We start from the raw sequence: 18,016 nt of genomic DNA, 5'->3' as shown, positions 1-18,016 counted from the left end.
AAAAAAAAAAGCTGTATGCAGCAGAAAGCCTTATACAAGTTGTTTTTCTTTTTTTTCTTTTTCTTTTTTGGTACCTTTGTTTCTGTTACTTTTATATGAATTTCTCTGCTATGGAAGGCCTCTCTTTGGACTACAGTTGGAGGCAGCCACTTGTTGTGCCTGCTTCCATTAAACAATGTGGATATCAAGTCCCCCGCCCCCGATTATCTGTTTTAATACTGAACCTAGAGCTTTTTTTTTTTCCTGCCCTGTCCACTCCATGTAAATGCCTTTAGCATTTCAGTTATTGTATATTTTGTTTAAGGTGACACTTCAGCATGCCGCTAATGTCTTTGTTAGTGACAGTGCATTTTGTAGTACTGTACAAGTGTTGTGCTAACAGTAAGCCATTTCTTAAGTTTTTTGCCTTGATTAGGGTGCCCTAATTTGAGGGTTTAAAAAAAACTATATTTTTGTTAATTATAAAACTGTAAAGAGCTATAAAAGCTATTCCCATTTGGTTAGTCAAAAGGGTTTTATTGCTAAATGTTTGGTGTAAAGTTGAGACCCTTTTCCATTTTGGTGACAGATTTCTTTGGGGAAAAAAGGCAGCTTTCTGTTTTATAAATGCAGACTTCTGTTTATTGAATGAAGCATATCTCAGTGTTTATCTGTCAGGTTTTGAAACATTTCATATATGTCCAAATACTTGGCAGGATTTAAAAAAAATAGTGAATTTGGTGTAAAGTTGCTATTTTATGGAAATGCCTCTAACTTTACATTTTCATTCCATCTGTAGATTTTTCTATCTTTATAAAATATTGGAGTTATTTTTTAAGGAAAAATAGAGAAGTAGCTTGTGAATAGCTCAAACTAAGCTTACAAATCGCATGTAAAAAAGCAAAAAAGTTATTTGTGTCTGTTTATATTGCTTCCTTTTTTGTAGCCTTTGTACCTGTCCAGGGTGACTGTAAGGGCCACGCAGGAGAGGCGTAACCCTTGTATAAAATAGGAGCCAGCAACACTCTTGTATTTATCTGTTCTCTTTTTAGTCAGTCACTTCAAAAAAAAAACAAAAAACAAAAAACAAAACAAAAAAAAACAAAAACAAAAAAAAGCTGTACATTTTAACATAAAATAAATTATGATGAGCCATTTTTAGCCTCTTGTGTCCTGTCATATTATGATTGATAGAGAATGACCAATTGAACTGTATCATGTGTCACATCTCAGAACACATACACATTTTGGGAAAATAAATTATTTAGTGTAAATTGGAGTTAAGAGATTTTCTGATTTGTTTTGACTTTGGGGGAGGGGGTTGGCAATAAATAAGAGTAATATCTAATAAAACCATCACATATACCAAATACCTATTTAATAAATTAATTTATAATGGATTTTAATGCTTTTCATGAAAGTTTATTTTATGCTAGTGCATACCTTCTGTATGCCAATCATTGTCTTTAAAATAAAGTGAATTTGTTTTTTTCTTTTTGACTTTGATCTTCATTTGCAAAGGGATCCTGCACAAATATCCAGTTGTCTCATTTGTACAGTCTGTATAAACTCCCCTCAGGACCTAGTACAGTGGTAGCAAGCTTCATTTTTCTAAAGATTAATACAAAAAAAAATTGGGAATTGTATATTTGAAAAATCATTTTCTTATAAAAGGTGTGAAAGTTTTGCTCTGTTGTGAATGAGTGCTTGGATGTTTTCTTCGGCATCTAAAGTTTAGACCCCACCCCACCCCACCCCCCAAAAAAAGTCAATGACCTCAAACATTATTTTATGGAATTCAGAGACAGTTTTGTCTCACTTTTAAAACAGTTGATTTTATTCAAGCAACAAGCCGAGAAATGAATGCTTGACTTGGCACCCACGTGAAACTGGCCTGTTACGCTCTAAACATGGGTGCTCACAACCCTCCCGTGAAGCCAGTCAGGACGTTGCTTTTCCACCAGTAGTTTAACACACACGAAAAATCAAGTGTTGTACAGATCACAGACACAAACCTTAAAGAAGACAGAATAAAAAGGCAGGATTGTGCATACACCCCAGAATCACGGGCATACAGAGAGGGAAGCTGCCTGGCGGGCTTTGCCTTGTGTTTCACCCTTATTCTTTTTCTCTTATAAAGCATTCTGGGCTCAGTGTCAAGAATTTATCTTTTGTTCCTTTCCTTCAACAACTGGACAGTCAGTGGGGGGAAATCTGTAGTAGCTGAGGGAGGGCTTCTAAGAAGACACTTCTGCAGGGGCTGCCGTCGCCAGGAGAGGAGAACGTCTCAGGTGCTATGCTGACAGCAAAGGAAACCTAATCCACCTTCAGAGTGGGACGTGATGGTGTGCCGATGGCTTGCATCAACTGTTGTGTCAGTTCCGGAGCAGCCAAGAATCTTAGCAGCCCAGTGGGTCCCACACGTCAGGCAAGAGGCTGTTTGAGCCTGGGAGATGGGATAGGGGCCTGCTAACAATCTGATCAGAAGCTTCGTGGAACTTCCCACAGGCCTCACTTTGAAACCTTTACATATCTGGTCTCTTTGCTCTTGTGTTAAGATTCTTTGGAGACTGAGATTTCCCTCTGTGTTCCCTTTGCCAGTGGCTTGCTAATCACACCTTATGATCTGTGTGATGCCTGAGCTCCATCACCCCCACATCCTGCCTGCCTCCCAGTCCTCCAGGGTGCCTACCCAGGGGTGAAAGCATTCACCTTCCCTGCCAACATTCTGTTTTATGAATATTGACTCATAATATTGTTACAGAGCTTTAGCAAGCAGACCTCCCTCGTTATCTACACACCTGCCCCGTGCAGCGAATGGGTTAGTTGTCTCCAATTCACAGATGAGGACAGTGAGGCTCAAAGAAGCTAAATTGCCCAAACTTACTCAGCTAAAATTCGTGAGCTGAAACAAACTCGTATCTCTCCAAATCCCAGCTCTTTTTTCCTAGAAAAAAGTTTTACTCTTGTGAAAAGGCCATAACTTGCCATCTCTCTGATTTAAAGGCTTAGCTAATAAATACATAATGTTTTTAAAACTGTTAGGTGCTGTATAAATACAGGTTATTTTGTTGTTACAAGCAAGTGTTGGTCTACAGTCAGTACTCAGAGTACAAGTACTATTACATTATGAAACGATAGCTTCAATTTCTTTGTAACAGGCTTCCATAATTCCACACTCCTGTTTTTTCTTCTCCCTTCTCTATCCCCTTTCCTGGGACTAACTCAATTTTCTCTCACCTCAGTATGATGACTTAAAATTCCTCCTCTAAAAAGACAACACCAAGATTTATACCTCCAGTCTGAACTCTCTCTAGATTCAAGGTCAAATGACTTGACACCTTTTGTATGTCTTACAGATGTGACATAACTGGCGATCTCTAGGCCTTCTCCCCGCCCTTTTCTGCCCTGGTCAACCCAGAAACCAAATTGATATCTTCCATTTCTCCCTCCTCTCTTCAGCAGGGTCTGTCAATTCTCCAGAATAATTCTGAAACAATCTTGAGTACTAGCCCCTTGGTGCTGTGTTAGTCCAGGTCACCTTCCGCTTTCCTATTAACAATTCCAGCAGCCTCCTAACTGGTCTCGCCTCCCTTCTTAACCCCCTACAGTCTGTTCACCATACTTCAGCCACAGTGAGTTTTTCTTTCCAGAGTGATCTCCTTAGAACATAGGTAATACCATTCCCCTGCTGAAAAAAACTTCAGTGGTTTTTCTTTGCACTGGGAGTAAAATCCAGTCTCCCTACCCATCACCTTCCACTCCCTGCCTGTGCCTTCCACCCCCTCCCCGCATGAACTCTAGCTTCACTGATTGGCCGGTCCTCAAACACACCTTAGGGTGCGTTTCCTCAGAAATACACTTCTTTGCCACTTCGGGGCCTTCGCCTACGCTGTTTCTCAGCCTAGAACGTTCCCTCCGTATTTGGAAAGTGTGCTCCTTCAAGTCTCAGCTCACCCCATCTCCTCAGGTCTTCAACCACAACGTCTAAAGTGGGTTTCTCCCCCATCCTGTCCCCAGTTGTTCGGCACCTCACTACCTGTTTCCCTCATTGCGCTTTGTCACAACATGGGTTTTTGGTTTTACTTTTGGCCTCCTAACCCAGTTTTTGGTGTGTAGTAGGTTTTCAGTAAATATTTGTTGACCAAATGAATACTTCTGAAGACTTGAAACAGCTCTGCAAAAACTTCTGTTCCTCTTTTATCCTACCTCTGGCTCCCAGGAGCCATCTTGGAGACCAGACCTCCAACTTCAAAGATCTGTGCTTCTGTGCTCCTCGGCAGGACTCGTAGCCCTACGAAGAGGTGGGAGCATGTTGGAAGGTGTAGGGACTCGAGAACACCAGCAGTGGACATTCCATCCTTTCCACATACGGATTCATGTAAATGTAATTTTTTTTTTAAACTGGAAATACTGATTTCTCTCTGGACAAGGAATAGATCAGACCTAGGAGATAAATGAGTTTCGAGGGAATTATTAGGATCCTGTGATGAGCAAGTCTAGATAGGGCCCACTATGACCCTAGAATCCCTTTTGGTCTGTATCTCTTTTCCAAGAGCCTGTGTATGGCTCCCTTCGCACCCAAATCTGAGTCATTACGAGGACTCAATTCCAAGGTGAGTCACCCAGAGCAGATTCTGGGCAGTTCCAGGAAGCCAGACCAGCCACGGGGCCCAGGCCACAAGTCCTCCCCTCTGACACAAAAGCAGGGCAGCCCGCCAGCGGTCTCAGGGTTACTCTTGGGTGGCTTTGCTGAGCCCCTGGACACCATCCTCCCTTCATCAAGAACTTCCTTTTTCATTCTGCGGAAAACCACAACCAAATTGGAGGACTGGGCCCCTTTTCACGTTTTCCCCAAAGACCTTCATCACACTCTGCTTTCCCTAGGCAGTTTTGGTTTCTGGTCTTTGCCACACCTCCACAATATCCCTCTTCCAGTTTTTATGATTCCTGGTTCTAGAAGCCATCTCTACCTGCTCAGTGCCTGCTGCTGCTCTTTCCTCAAGAAGGTAAATGACAGTCATGGTGACTGGCATAACTCTCAGAGGAGGGGGAACTCCACACCTGGGCTCACCTGCTGCCTCGTTCTCCCATTCCAGAGCAAATGCATTTGCAAATACTTTCTGGTATGACCGAAAACGAGAATCTAAATGAAAGGAGCTTCCCTGAGTTCCGGTCCCCTACAGAACTTTTTTCCGAAATTATAGTCAAACTCTTGTCTGAATTTACCACAATTTATTGAATTTTTCTGGGTAGTGGCAGCTCTAGCTAAGATTCTGAAGAGCCCTGGCTCCTTGAGGAAGGTAGGGGAGTCCAAAGCAGGGGCCTCTGTGCAGGGGCTCAGGACCCTCACTCCCCACCCCTACCAATACCCGAGGCTGGGGATCTCATCAAAAAGAGGATGTGGGAGACAGTAAGGAAATGAGGCTGCCCCAGAAAGCGATGCACTAATAAACCGTGCAAGCTCTCCTCTAACATAGCTCTCCCAGGCACTTTTCTACACATTTGCAAATCCTTTTCTGCTTCCATCTTACCAACGGGGGGAAAAAAGGCGCCTTTATGCAGAACTGTGTGTTCATTTGTAAACGACTCTGCTGGGAAGCCCGTCTATCCCATTTTGCTGTGAAGCCAAGTTCTGGACTAGTCCAAAATGCAGCCTTGAATCTTCCCTGTTCATCAGCACACACCCCAGAAGTTTAAGATTATTTGGAAGAAGTCAAGCTTTGGTTTCACTGTCCTTTCTCCATGACAAATGAAGTCACAGGTCAGAGCTATTTCAGTCTTCCCTCCAAATTCCCAAGAGTCTCTGCGGGCCCACGCGGGGCCCTACAGCTCTTTCTCACCGGCCTCACCGTTGTCACTGAGCTGTGTCTGTCTCCTCTGCTGCACCAGCTGCTTGTCTAGTTCCCGGAGCTGCTTCAGAAAGCCCCGGTTGGGTAGGACACAGCGGTTCTTGGCCACCTGTTGAATGGCGTCCACCAGGGTCATGTTCCTGTGGATCATCAGGTAGGCCAGGACTAGTGTCGCCGACCGGCTGCGGCCCATGACGCAGTGAACCAGGATCTTATCTGAAATGGAGTGGGGAGAAGAGGCACCAAACTGTGCTAGTAATCATTGCATTCTTCACCACCATGCACTCTCGGGGGTCGGGGTGAGGGGAAATACCAATTTCCCTTAAGAATATCTTTGATGAAGCAGTAAAAATTAATTTATCAAATTTCAGCCCTTGGTCGCACTTCTTAATATTCTCTGTGATGAAATGGGATATTTGCATGAGGCACTTGAGCTGCATACCAGAGTATGATGATTATCTCAAGGAAAAGCACATGGGAGACTGAGTTGCAAGCTGAATTAGCCACTGTTTCAGGAAAACATCATTTTTACATAAAAGAATGAATGACAGAAAAGCCATGGTAATTCAAACTTGGGTATTTGGCAGACTTTTTCTCAAAAGTGAACAAAGTGGGCCTGTCATGTCAAAGACAACAACTGACAGTATTTATTGCCAATGATAAAGTGCAAGCTTTTGAACAAAAATTAGAATCTTGGAAAACTTGTATCTGTCACTGTCAAGTCGACAGTTTTCCAATACTTTTAATATTTTTCTGTTAAGAGCAGTGGTGATATTAAAAATGTGGGTTTAAAAAAAAAATAATGTACAATGAAACGCGTCAACATTTAGAGAATCTACATGACTTAGTAAATCAGTATTTTCCAAATGACCAATGAGGGACATTACAAAATAAAGAATGGGTAAAAAAAATCCATTCGAAGTGCAAGACAGGCAAATGAATTCTCCTGTGAAAGAGTATGAAGTTTATTGATAACAGCTTCAGATTCTACATCACAAATAGCCTTTAAGAAGCTGCCATTTGTCAAGTTTTTGTGTAGTATCAAGAAAAATATCCACAATTATCTGAAAAGGCTATTAAAGTATCCCTCCTTCCACTAGTAACGTATCTGAGCGAGGCTAGATTGTCTTAATATATATCAACCAAAACAATATATCACAAGAGATTGACTGCAGAAGCTGATAAGATTGCAACTGGATTCTAATAAGCCTAACACTGAAGAGATTTGCAAACATGGAAGTTAATGCCACTCTTCTCCCTAACCTTCTTTTGGAAAATATAATTTTTCATAAAAATGTTAATATGCAATAGTTCAGTTCATTATTTTTTGAATGAATAAATATTTTTCAATTTTTCAGTTTTTCTAATAGGGTAAATATTGACAGATATAACCTACATAAACAAAAGCTCTTTGAGGTCTTCAATAATTTTTAAGAGCATAGAAGGGATCTGAGACCAAGACGTTTGAGAACCGAAGATCTAGAAGTCTTTTTCTACGAGGGAGAAAAACTCCCTTTGGCCACTACCACAGCAACAGCTGGCCTCAGCTGAGAAGCTGTGATGTGGAGCAGTTTCCTGATCCTTTGAGCCTCCATTTGGTGGCGATCTAGAGCTCACATAGTGAGCATCAACACACTTTATCTCATTTCATCTTTAATACAACCTTCAAGGTTTCATTGTCATCATCCCTGCTTTGCAGAGAAGGAAGCATGCCCAGAGAGGTGGAAAGACTTGCCAGAGGTCACCCAGAAAGCTGATGCCAGCACTAGAAATCATTCAAAGCAACAATTGGATAAGGCCCTACTGTGTGCTGGCCACTGGCCACTGTGCTCTGGGGACAAAGTAATGTGATTAGGCTCTCTGGCTGTCCCCACCACTGCCAACCCAGGAGCCACTCTCTCCTGATGGGATCCGTCTCCTGGAGTTGAGCTGACTGGGGCAACTTGAGCTATGTGAACCCCGGGTTGTCTCTATTCCTGAGTCTCAGGCCTGAGGCCTTTAGGATGACCAAAAGACACTCATGGACATCCTTGGGTTTATGGAACATCACAGGATACAATAACAGCTTGGAAAGAGCACTTGCGAATGAATGTGATTCTCCTATGTTCCTCTCACCTTCCTCGGGGGACCATGTCCAGGGCAGTGGTGATGGTCGGCAGCCATGGCAGCATGAAAAATCCAAAAGGCCCTGAACACTGGGCACCAGGATTCTCTCTCTTTACCCACCTTGGCTGGAGAGGCCTGCGCACAATTCTCAACAGTAAGGACTCTACTGATGGCCTCTTCGCACACAGGGCTGGCACAGAGAAGTGCTCCATGAAGAGCTTTTAATTTTATCACAATTCATTTTCACAGAACTCCACAAGGTAACTAGACGGCCCTCCAATCCCTACCTTCATGTTACTGAGCTACAAGAGTGTGGCCACACGCCTTTTTCTTGTGCACTTGGGCCAGAAAGGAAGGCAACAAGCAGGGCTGGCTTCTTTATTGGGTTTGGGGGAAGCTGGCCCCGGCATGACTGTGCTCTTGGAGTGGAATGTCTACCTCTGGCATTCTAATCCCTACAGACTGTTCCAGAGGCTGCCTGGCCCCTTGCCAGCTCTGCTGATAACTAAAGCGTTTCTTCCTCTCCTGGAATAAAGGGTAATTCTTTCTGTCATGACTAAATGCTTGAAACAGACGAAAGCTGTAGTTCATTAAGTCTTTCAGGAGCCTGAAGTCTGTTAAGTGGGAGGAGTGGGGTGGGGAGAATGAAGGGGAGGGGGAGAAAGGGGAAGGGAGAGGAAGGAAGAGGGAGAGAAAGCGGGAGAAAGGAGAGGGGTCCGGGTGGGGGTCAGGGGATTGCTGAGCTCCAACAGGAGTTCCTGGAACTAAATTTTGTTTTTATGACAGTGGCATTAATGCCATCAGCCATGTGAGCTTGGTAGGTCTCCCTTGGGTAAAGGACCTGTCCCCAGGCTCTCAGGGCACTTCTCCCTCTTTGCTCTGTGGCTCTCTCTACTAAGTACCACCCTTGTAGGCCCAGCTTCAGGTGCTGGTTAGAAACTGCTCTCAGGAGAGTTCAGAAGCAAAGGGAAGAAAAACTGCATTTAGCTTTTTTCCAGCATGGTGCACACCAGAGAGACTAAGAGGCTCCCTGTGAGTGAGACACCAGCTGGGTTAGGGCCCTGATCGAAGGCAGCATTATCAAGGGTGGCATTTTCTAGATCAGTGGCTTTTAAACTTTTCTGTAGGGCCCTCAAAAAACACTATATAAAATTCACAGCTAATACGTACATAGCCTCACCTGGCCCCCATATCTTCCCAATATGTTTTTGTGTATTTTATCATAGTCAGTCCTCACAACAATCTGGTGAGGTAGATAAAATTAATATCTCCATTTTGCAGGGGAGATAGCTGAAGTGCAGAAAAGTGACTCATCCAAGTCACGCAGCTAGAAAGTGGCAGAACCATGATTCAAGCCCAGGCTACCTGATGCCAGAGCAAAGCTCTTAGATGCTGTGTGGTATCACAGGTGTGTTTGTATCAAACAAAAGTGTCACAAAATAAGATGTACTTCTATTACATGCAATGCAAGGTGATGTTTTCTATTCTTTTCTAATCTATTCAATTTTTTTTTAAACATGCTGTTTGCACCCATTAGATTGTTTTTATGACCCAGTATTGATCATAAGCTATGTTTGAAAAATGGTGATTTCAAGGAACTATTTTCCCTTAGATCTTTACCAAACAGTGAATTCTCATAATCTTATGAAGAAAACCCAAATCCAGAATCCCTTCTGTTCCTCAACAGCATACTTTCACATCTCACCAGAAAGTAGGCCTCTCTCACTCAAATCAGACATACAGGCCAAGTCCCCCATTCCACCCCTCTAACTCTAACCTCCCACCCCACCCCCGCTAGGTGTGCACTCTCTAAGCAACCTCCTTCCTTGGTTTCGGAGATGCCCTTTGCCCATCTCTCATTCACTACCTTGGAACTTGCCTTCCTCTCCCCAAACCGTTCTGGGTATGTGGAAGTCCTCAGGGAAAGGGTGCGTGGGGTACTTTGAACTGCTGGGGTGGGGCAGGCCTGTGTGTGCTGCAATGGGGCAGGAGACCCTTAAAACACCTGGAAAGTCTAATCTGGTTAATGTTTAGAAGCACTAGAGAACCAACCTCCTGCTCAAAAGCAGACTTCATTTAATTATTCACACCCACCTTATCCATAATAGTTTTTAATATTGCTTCAAAAGCAGGCTGTGGACTGTTTGTTTAAGAAAAAGAAAGAACAAACAGAAAAAAAGAGTGACGATACTAAAATCTGCTCTTTGGAGCCTCATGGTATCCGCCCTGGGATTTCTTAAAAGATTTCATTAAGTTAAAACTACACTAATTCAGCTCTGAGAATGCCGTGCCAGGGGCGGTCAGTTAAGGCAGTCCAAATGGGGTTCCCCTGGCAGTATTTTGTCGGTACTTCTTTTTCTGATGAAGAATGACAAATTCAGTTGTTTCAGATCCTGTAACCAGCTGGAATGCCTCACCTTCTATGATATTCGGTGACCTCTTACACAGCAAAGTCACCAGGTGCTCAAAATAAGGTCAAAGGGTTCTTCCAAGAACACTGAGTGATAGAAGGAACTCTTACTGGCCTCTAATTAGCTCTGTGACCCTGGGAATAACGCTTGGCATCTCTGGGCTTCTGTTTTCCCAGCTCTCAGGGCAGGCAACTGGACTAGATTTTTCAAGAGTGACTGAGGTTGCCCGGAGAGTTCTTTCAGAAGGGTCAAATTAGGGTTGGATAGGGGTAGGAGCGGGCCCCTTGGGCTGATTACAGGCTGTGAGTACAACTCCACAAGCAATGCTTTTCGAAAAGAGTGAAGAAGACGGACTATGAGGAGCAGCAGTGGGAAACAGAGTACACTTGGCTGAAACTAGCCAAGGAAGAAGAGGAAAGACAAAAAAGAGGAAAGAGGGATGCCTTGCCTTTCGGCCAGACTCTCTTACATCAAGAGTGTAATAAGAAACGTGCAAATGGGCCCGGCTCTAAAATGCTACAGTTGTGGCCCTTGGTTTTCCAATGCATGACTTGACACAACCAGCTCTCTCGCTGCGTGTGGCAGGCAGGCCGGGCGCATGCCATCTCCACTGTCTGGAGTCTATGATGATGTTGTTGCCAAACTAACCAGCACATCATTTTGTTACTTTGACTACTCAGGGCACAGGTTACAAACTGACAGCCATTGTGTTTCTTCTGTTTGGCCTTAGTGGCATTTTAAGAAATTTTTCATTTGTTGCCAACACTTAAAAATTGAGTGGTTTTACACTTAAAAATTGAGTGGTTTTACATTAAAATCCAGATTGGAGACATTCCCTGAAAAGTCAGATCAACTACATTTGCACTGATTCTCACGAGACAAACACTGGCTGGGACTGAGTAGAAGCTGTCCCCTTTAGGGGGATATGGGGCTCTCCATTAGCCACAAGCACCCCCTATCCACACTCCACTGCTTTACATGCAGGCAGTTCCATTTGTTCATGCTCTCTGCCTGGTCCTGAAGAGTTGAGCCCTCAACCTGAAGAAATATTTAGATATTCAAGTGCACAGGGCTCTGCAACAGGACCCCAGCCTCCCATCTGACAATACAGTAATGTCCTGCATCCCATCCCAAGCCACTGGTCTAGTCTCCCACCCTGAATGTTCTCTAACCTGGGTTTATACTTTTCTTCTTGACTCTTTCTTTGCCAGGTGCTCTTGACAGGATCCACATCAGTCACCATCCACACCCACCTGACCTTTCCACATGGATGCTCTATCATCTGCCCTGGCCTAAACAGGACTTGAGAGGCCCATTCTTTCCTGATTTGGCAGTGGGGGCTGACTCTAAAGTCACGTGCCAGAAACCAAAAACAAGCTGTCATGTGAGTATATCATACTAGTTCAAAGTTGGAATGTCTTTTTTCCCTGTTTTTTTTTTCCTTTGGGGATTGGAAACTTTATTATGATGATGTGCATGTGCTCGTGTGGTTAATGCGTTTCACGGTGCACGACCTCTCTTTATCAAACACATCTGAGAGCCTGCTTCATACCAGGTTCTGTGCTAAATGCTTTATGTCGGTTACTGCTGAGCCTCATTATAACCTTTCAAGGTAAATATTTTTATCACCAGATGGAGAAACCAAGGCTCAGGGAAATCACATTGCTATTAAATTGTGCGGCATGAATTTGAATCCAGCCCTGTCTTCTCCGAAGCCTGCCAGACCCCTTCTATTAAGGGGAAGGTCGAAGATATGATAATAGCCAGCGAAACTGAAAAACTGGGTGGTTGTACTGTAGCTTTTCGTTTCTTCATGTCAAATATGTTTTTAGTTAACTTCAAATACTCTGAGGAGAATTTTACCTCATGGTGATGAGTCAGAGTCCAGTTGTTTTTTGATCCTGCTTGGAAACCCAGAATGTGCATAACAGAAAAGATGGCCCATAAATAGACTCATAAAAGGGCAACTGAAATGAGGCATCCTTGAATACAAGCACTTCAGCTCCATGCGCTTTTCATTGTGACATTGCTTCATGAACCAAAATAATGACCAATTGTTGGTGCCTGTGGCTGGCTGTGAGGCAAGTCCACTTTGGGACAGCCATCAAGGTCTGGGACTGTTCGGCAGACATGGCCTAGGTTCACCCACCAATTGCAAGTTCTTAAAGCAGGCCCGTTAGTCTGTCAATGAGCCTTGCAATCTCAACCTCTTGTGGTAAAAAAGGTTTTCAGTACAGTAGTTGCCCTTTACCCACAGAGGATATGTCCCAAGACCCCCAGCGGATGCTGGAAACCAGATAGTACCCAACCTAATCTACATCAACTCTGCCGGAAATGTGGCAGCACCTGCTTCATCCGCAGATGCAGCCTCTCCAGGAATTTTTCTATTTTTCAGTCCAAACTATTCCTGAATCTATGTAATCATCCCTTACCCGTGGTAAATGGCTTGGTGTCACCCATTTCAGGGGATCCCTTGCTGAAGTTTTCATGCAGGCTCAATCCTTTCTGGTGCAACACATTGCTGTCAATCACAACACATTTTTTGTTCATGTCCACCACCCAGAAATTTAATGCTTTTTCCATCTTAACTAAGTACTTATTATGTACTGCAGCAGTAACTTCTGTAGTTTAAGGTGGGACAGTAAAGCTAGCACAAATTTCTTCTTTCTTCACAATTTCACAGATAGAAGATTCCTTTACGGTAAGATCTTAGCAACTTCAGCATACAATTTTTTTCTTATTAAGTCAAGAACTTTCACCTTTTTACCTAAAGAAAGCATTTTACAGCTTCTCTTTGGCATATCTGAATTGCCAGGATCACTACTCTTGCATTTTGGAGCCATTAAGTAAAATAAGGGTTACTTGAACTCAAGCATGCGATACCAAGACAGTCGATCTGATTAGCCAGCCTGACTAATAGGCGAGGAGTGTATACAATGTGGGTACGCTGGACAAAGGGATGATTCACATCCCTGTTGGGATGGATGGGACATTTCAAGATTTCTTTTTTAAAAAAAATTTTTCAATTACGATTGACGTTCAGTATTATTTTATATTAGTTTCAGATGTACAGCATAGTAGTTAGACATTTATATAATTTATGAAGTGATTCCTCCTAATTAGTCTAGTCCCCACCTGACACTATACCATACATAGTTATCACAATGTTATTGACTACATTCTCTATGCTGTACTTTACATCCCCATGACTCTTTCATAATTACCAATGTGTACTTCTTAATCTCTTTACCTTTCTCACCCAGCTTCCTAACTCCACTCCCATCTGGCAACGAATAGTTTGTTCTCTGTATCTATTAGTCTGTTTCTGTTTTGTTTTGTTTTGTTCTTTAGATTCCACATACAGATGAGATCATGTGGTATTTATCTTGCTCTGTCTTATTTCACTTAGCATAATACCTTTTAGGTTTACCCATATTGTCGCAAAAGGTAAGATTTCATTTTTTTTATGGCTGAATAATATTCCATTGTATATATGTACCACTTCTTTATCCACTCATCTACTGATGAGCACTTGGGTTGTTTTCATATCTTAGCTATTGTAAATAACATTGCAATAAACATAGTGATGCATATATCTATTTGAATTAGTGTTTTGGTTTTCTGTGGGTAAATATCCAGAAGTGGAATTGCTGGGTCATAAGGCAGTTCTATTTTTAATTTTGTGAGGAATCTCCAAATTGTTTTCTCTAGTGGCTGTACCAATTTGCAGTTCCACTCACAGTATATGAAGGTTCCCTTTTCTCCACATCCTCACCGACACTTCTTGTTTGTTAATTTATTGATGATAGCCATTCTGACAGGTATGAGGTGATATTTCATTGTGATTCAAATTTTCATTTTCCTAACGATTAGTGATTTTAGCATCTTTTCATATGTCTATTGGCCATCTGTAGGGACACTTTGAGATTTCATGATGCTACTCAGAATGCTGTGTAATTTAAAATTTATGAATTATTTATTTCTTGAATTTTCCATTTAATATTTTCAGACTATGGTTGACTGCAGGTAACTAAAACTGCAAATAAGAGGGACTGCTGTAACTGGATACCCTGAATTATGTGATGGCCCCATAAAGGGATGCGACACATGGGGCTGAAGTCAGAGCACAGATTAGGGAGTTGAAGTCTCTCTGGCCTCTGTGGAATGCCACTGAAATCCACTCGGCAGCAATAACTGCATATTGTCTTTCCTGACACATATCATGCTCTTCTCTTCAAAATAGCATTGTAGCCTTTCTCTGGATTAGGGCAGCTAAAACTACATTTTGAGTGTAAAAACTAGTGCTGTGATTTAAAAGATGGATAACTAACTTTGGGAAACTTGGACGTCACGGGTGCAAAGCTCAGTCTCAAGTAAAGGTTGCCACTTATTAAGGCTAGGTTGTCAGCTTTCTACAGGAGGCCTCACTAGACCTAGGGAGGCTATGGGCTTCGTGGGTTGGCAAGAGAATTTGAAGTTTCTGCACAGATTCCTACTCAAGTCAGCTAGCTGCCTGAGGGCTTCTGATATCAAAACCCTTGACTTATTAGTTGGGTTTGGGCCCAGGCACAATTAGTGTTTCTCCGGCATCACAGCTTTGAGTGAGCCCAGACCACCTCTTGCCTTTGGAAGGATGGCTAATGTGCCTTAGGGAAGAGAGCTTTCGCCAAAGACCTCTTCTGAATCCTCCCGATGCCGATTCAGTCAATGCCCGAACTCCACCAGCAGCACACTCAGGGGCTCAAACATTTCCAGCTCAACCACATGCAATCCTAGCACGGCCAGCTTTCAGAGGTTGGCCGACTTAGAGTCCTGGGATCACGTTTCCAGGTGGGAGGTGGGCGTGGTCTTGGGCTATGGGGCGGGACCTCTGGCTGCGGGCGGGGCCACGGGCGGGACGCAGGTTTCTTACTGTGATCCAAGCGGAGCGCAGCGTCGATGAAAGAGGCCGCAGTGTAGAAGAAGACGCTGAGGTCGAAGGTGGGCACGTCGTCGGCCTCGACACCATGGTACTCGATGGCCATGTCCCGGTAGTAGTCGGGCCCTGTGTCCACGTTCCAGCGGCCATGGGCCGCGTTCAGCACGTGCGTGAAGCCCGCCTTCTGCAGTCGGTAGCGGTCCAGCGCCGTCGACCTGGGTCCAAGGGAGAGAGGCTGGTTGGCTGTGCGGTGCCTTAACCTAGATCTGGGTGGGGGGCGGGGGGGATTCGTGGGCCACCCACGAGTTGCTGCTGTCAATTCTGGCTTCCAAAATAAGACCTATTCATTGAAATTAAAGACTTCCCTAGTCCAAAGCCCTGCTCTTACTGACCTCTTGGCAACCTGTGCCATTCATGTTTCTGGCTCTGCCCCTTCAGAAGGAAGAGGGTTGGAGAGTGGGGTAGGTGAACTACTCATTGTCCTTTCATTTTTTTCATCATTCACCAAATACATAAGAGCTTGGTGCTGGACACCATGGTGGTTGTAGGAGTGCCAGATTCCCTAAAAGGCCACCAGAATAACCTGTTCATCAGGCCAAGTTGAATGTAAGGCAAATCCTCACCTTCACAGAGCCTCGGGAGGTCCTTTAAAGCAGTCTCTCCTCCGGGTGTATGTATAAACTTTATAGGGTTTGGAGGTCGAGCCTCAAATGAATGGGTTAAGACAGGTCTTTCAGTGGGACGATTTAATTGAGATTGGGCAAAATTCTTAATATTGATGTTCATGGGATTGGTGCATATAATGCAAAATCTTTGCTTTGATGAGGGAATCGTTGCCTAGTTGGGCAAACTATTGTTCTGAGGAGAGCTATTTCCACAATAGCTTGTTCGATGTCGGGAGTTCCTGAAGCCAACAGTGAAATTATTTTTTTTAGTTTATAGCTTTATCTTTTCAGGCAGGATTTTCTAGGAATGAAGAGAAAAGTCATATTGAAGTAGGTGGCCTTATAACATGGGACAGAAGAAGCACAGGTTCTTTCTGCCTGGAGAGGTCAGGGGAGACTTTATGGGAGAGAGTCCTTTGAGCCTGCTTTATTACAAATGTCAGCCCTTAGCTATGGAGGGGAAGAGGGAGGCAAGGGCATGCCAAGCCAAGGAAATAGCACAACATAAGGGGTGGAAGCTGAAGATAATGAAGGTCTTTCAGAAAATGTTATTTCCTGTAAGCAATCATTTATGCCCAAATAATGATTTAGATTCTATTGTGTGCCCGGCACTGTACTGGTTGCTGATGCAGCAATGAACAGGTTAGTCATTGTCCCTCAGAAAACTTAGATTCTAATGGAGATAGCAAATAAACAACAAATGAATAAGCAACATAATTTCAGATAGTCGTAAGAGCTGTGCAGAAGGACTTGCTCTAGGTAATGTGGTTAGGGAAGGCCTCTGTGAGAAGGTGACATTTAAGCTAAGAATGAGGGATGAGGAGGAGCTAAGCAGGGGAAGAGTTGAAGGAAAAGTTTTCCACCCAGGCAGAGGGAGCAGCAAGTCCCAAGAACAGAAGGGAAACTAATGGGGGGCGGGGGGGGCGTGTAGTGGTACAAGAGTAATTTGGAAAGGTAGGCAGGGCTGGGTCCTGGTGGGCCCTGTAGGCCGTAGGAGGCAGAGTTTGGATTTTATTCTAATTGTGGTGAAATGCCACATGCCACAGAGGACTTTAAAAAAAGGGTGAGCATTATTTATTTTTTTTGAGGATCAGTATGGCTGATGTGTAGAGATGGATTGGAGAGGGGCAAAAAATAGAAGTGGGGAGCTCTGTTGGAGGCTGTCACAGTTGTACAGCCAAGAGAGAAAGGCAGCTTGAACTAGAGTGGTGTCACAGCTGACTCGCTGGCGGGTTGGGAATGCAGACAGAGAGGAGGGAACTAGTTTGGCCAGAGCATAGGATGTGAGAGGAGAGCAGAGGAAGTATTGGGGAAGGAGTATAGGATTTGATCATGAAAGTGCTTGCATTTCAGAATCCGTATTTGGGAGTCAAGAGCTTTTGATAGTGTTTGAGGAGGAGTGATCCCATCTGTACTTTAAGGTGACATCTCTCTCAACAGCACAAAGACCAGTTCTATAGCTCAGGGAAGAGGTGACAAAGATCTGAAACCATAATAGTAAGAAGCCAAAAGTGACACTGTGCTCCAGCTGAGGCCTCATCTCAAGGTCACTGGTAAAAGGACATGGACAGAAGTGGCCATATTGGATGCCAACATGGATCAACACCCTTGGCCAAGAGGTCCCCTGAAGCAGAAACACATACCATGGCTCCTCGGCGAGGCCCCTCCTCAGCTGTGGGTTTCCTGGATCTTTTTTTTTTTTTTTTTTTTTTTTTTTTGCCATGAGAGGAACTACAATGGAGTCCAGTGTTTAGGAAACAGGCATTGAGCTTTTAGAAACATTTGCCAACAGTCCATTAGAACTGAGGCATAGGGAGGTAGGGAGTTCCACCAATCCCTCTAGCTGGCCTTTAGTGCTTCCATCCTGATTATGGAACACATTCTGCTTTTAATTTTTCCTCAGAAAGGTCTGCTTTTCATTTTTCTTCTTGTCCCAAAGTATGTATACAACAAACATTATGCTTTTGGGATATAGATCTGTGCTCAATTAAAGCCTCCACTAATGCAGTCCATCTTGCTGAGTAGCAATCAACCTCACTTTGAGGTTGAGCTCAGTGGAAAAATTTAAATTAACTGTCCTTGACA

The 18,016-nt window shown here is 43.6% G+C and overlaps 1 protein-coding gene across 1 annotated transcript in view; it reads right to left on the bottom strand.

Annotated features, from left to right (window-relative positions):
• Positions 1–5,774: 5,774 nt before the first annotated feature.
• DUPD1 (dual specificity phosphatase and pro isomerase domain containing 1) overlaps positions 5,775–18,016 on the bottom strand; it is a 22,984-nt gene continuing 10,742 nt past the window's right edge. Inside the window, exons 2-3 of the mRNA XM_006915498.1 lie at positions 15,261–15,481; positions 5,775–6,047 (exon numbers count right to left, since the gene is read on the bottom strand). Of these exons, the coding sequence (XP_006915560.1) occupies positions 5,806–6,047; positions 15,261–15,481 (463 nt within the window). The 3' untranslated portion in view covers positions 5,775–5,805. The remainder of the gene's footprint in view (positions 6,048–15,260; positions 15,482–18,016) is intronic.

The sequence above is a fragment of the Pteropus alecto genome, unplaced genomic scaffold (genome assembly GCF_000325575.1).
Source record: "Pteropus alecto unplaced genomic scaffold, ASM32557v1 scaffold155, whole genome shotgun sequence".
In the NCBI taxonomy this organism is placed as follows: domain Eukaryota; kingdom Metazoa; phylum Chordata; class Mammalia; order Chiroptera; family Pteropodidae; genus Pteropus; species Pteropus alecto.
This window is presented reverse-complemented; position numbering and strand designations above follow the sequence as displayed.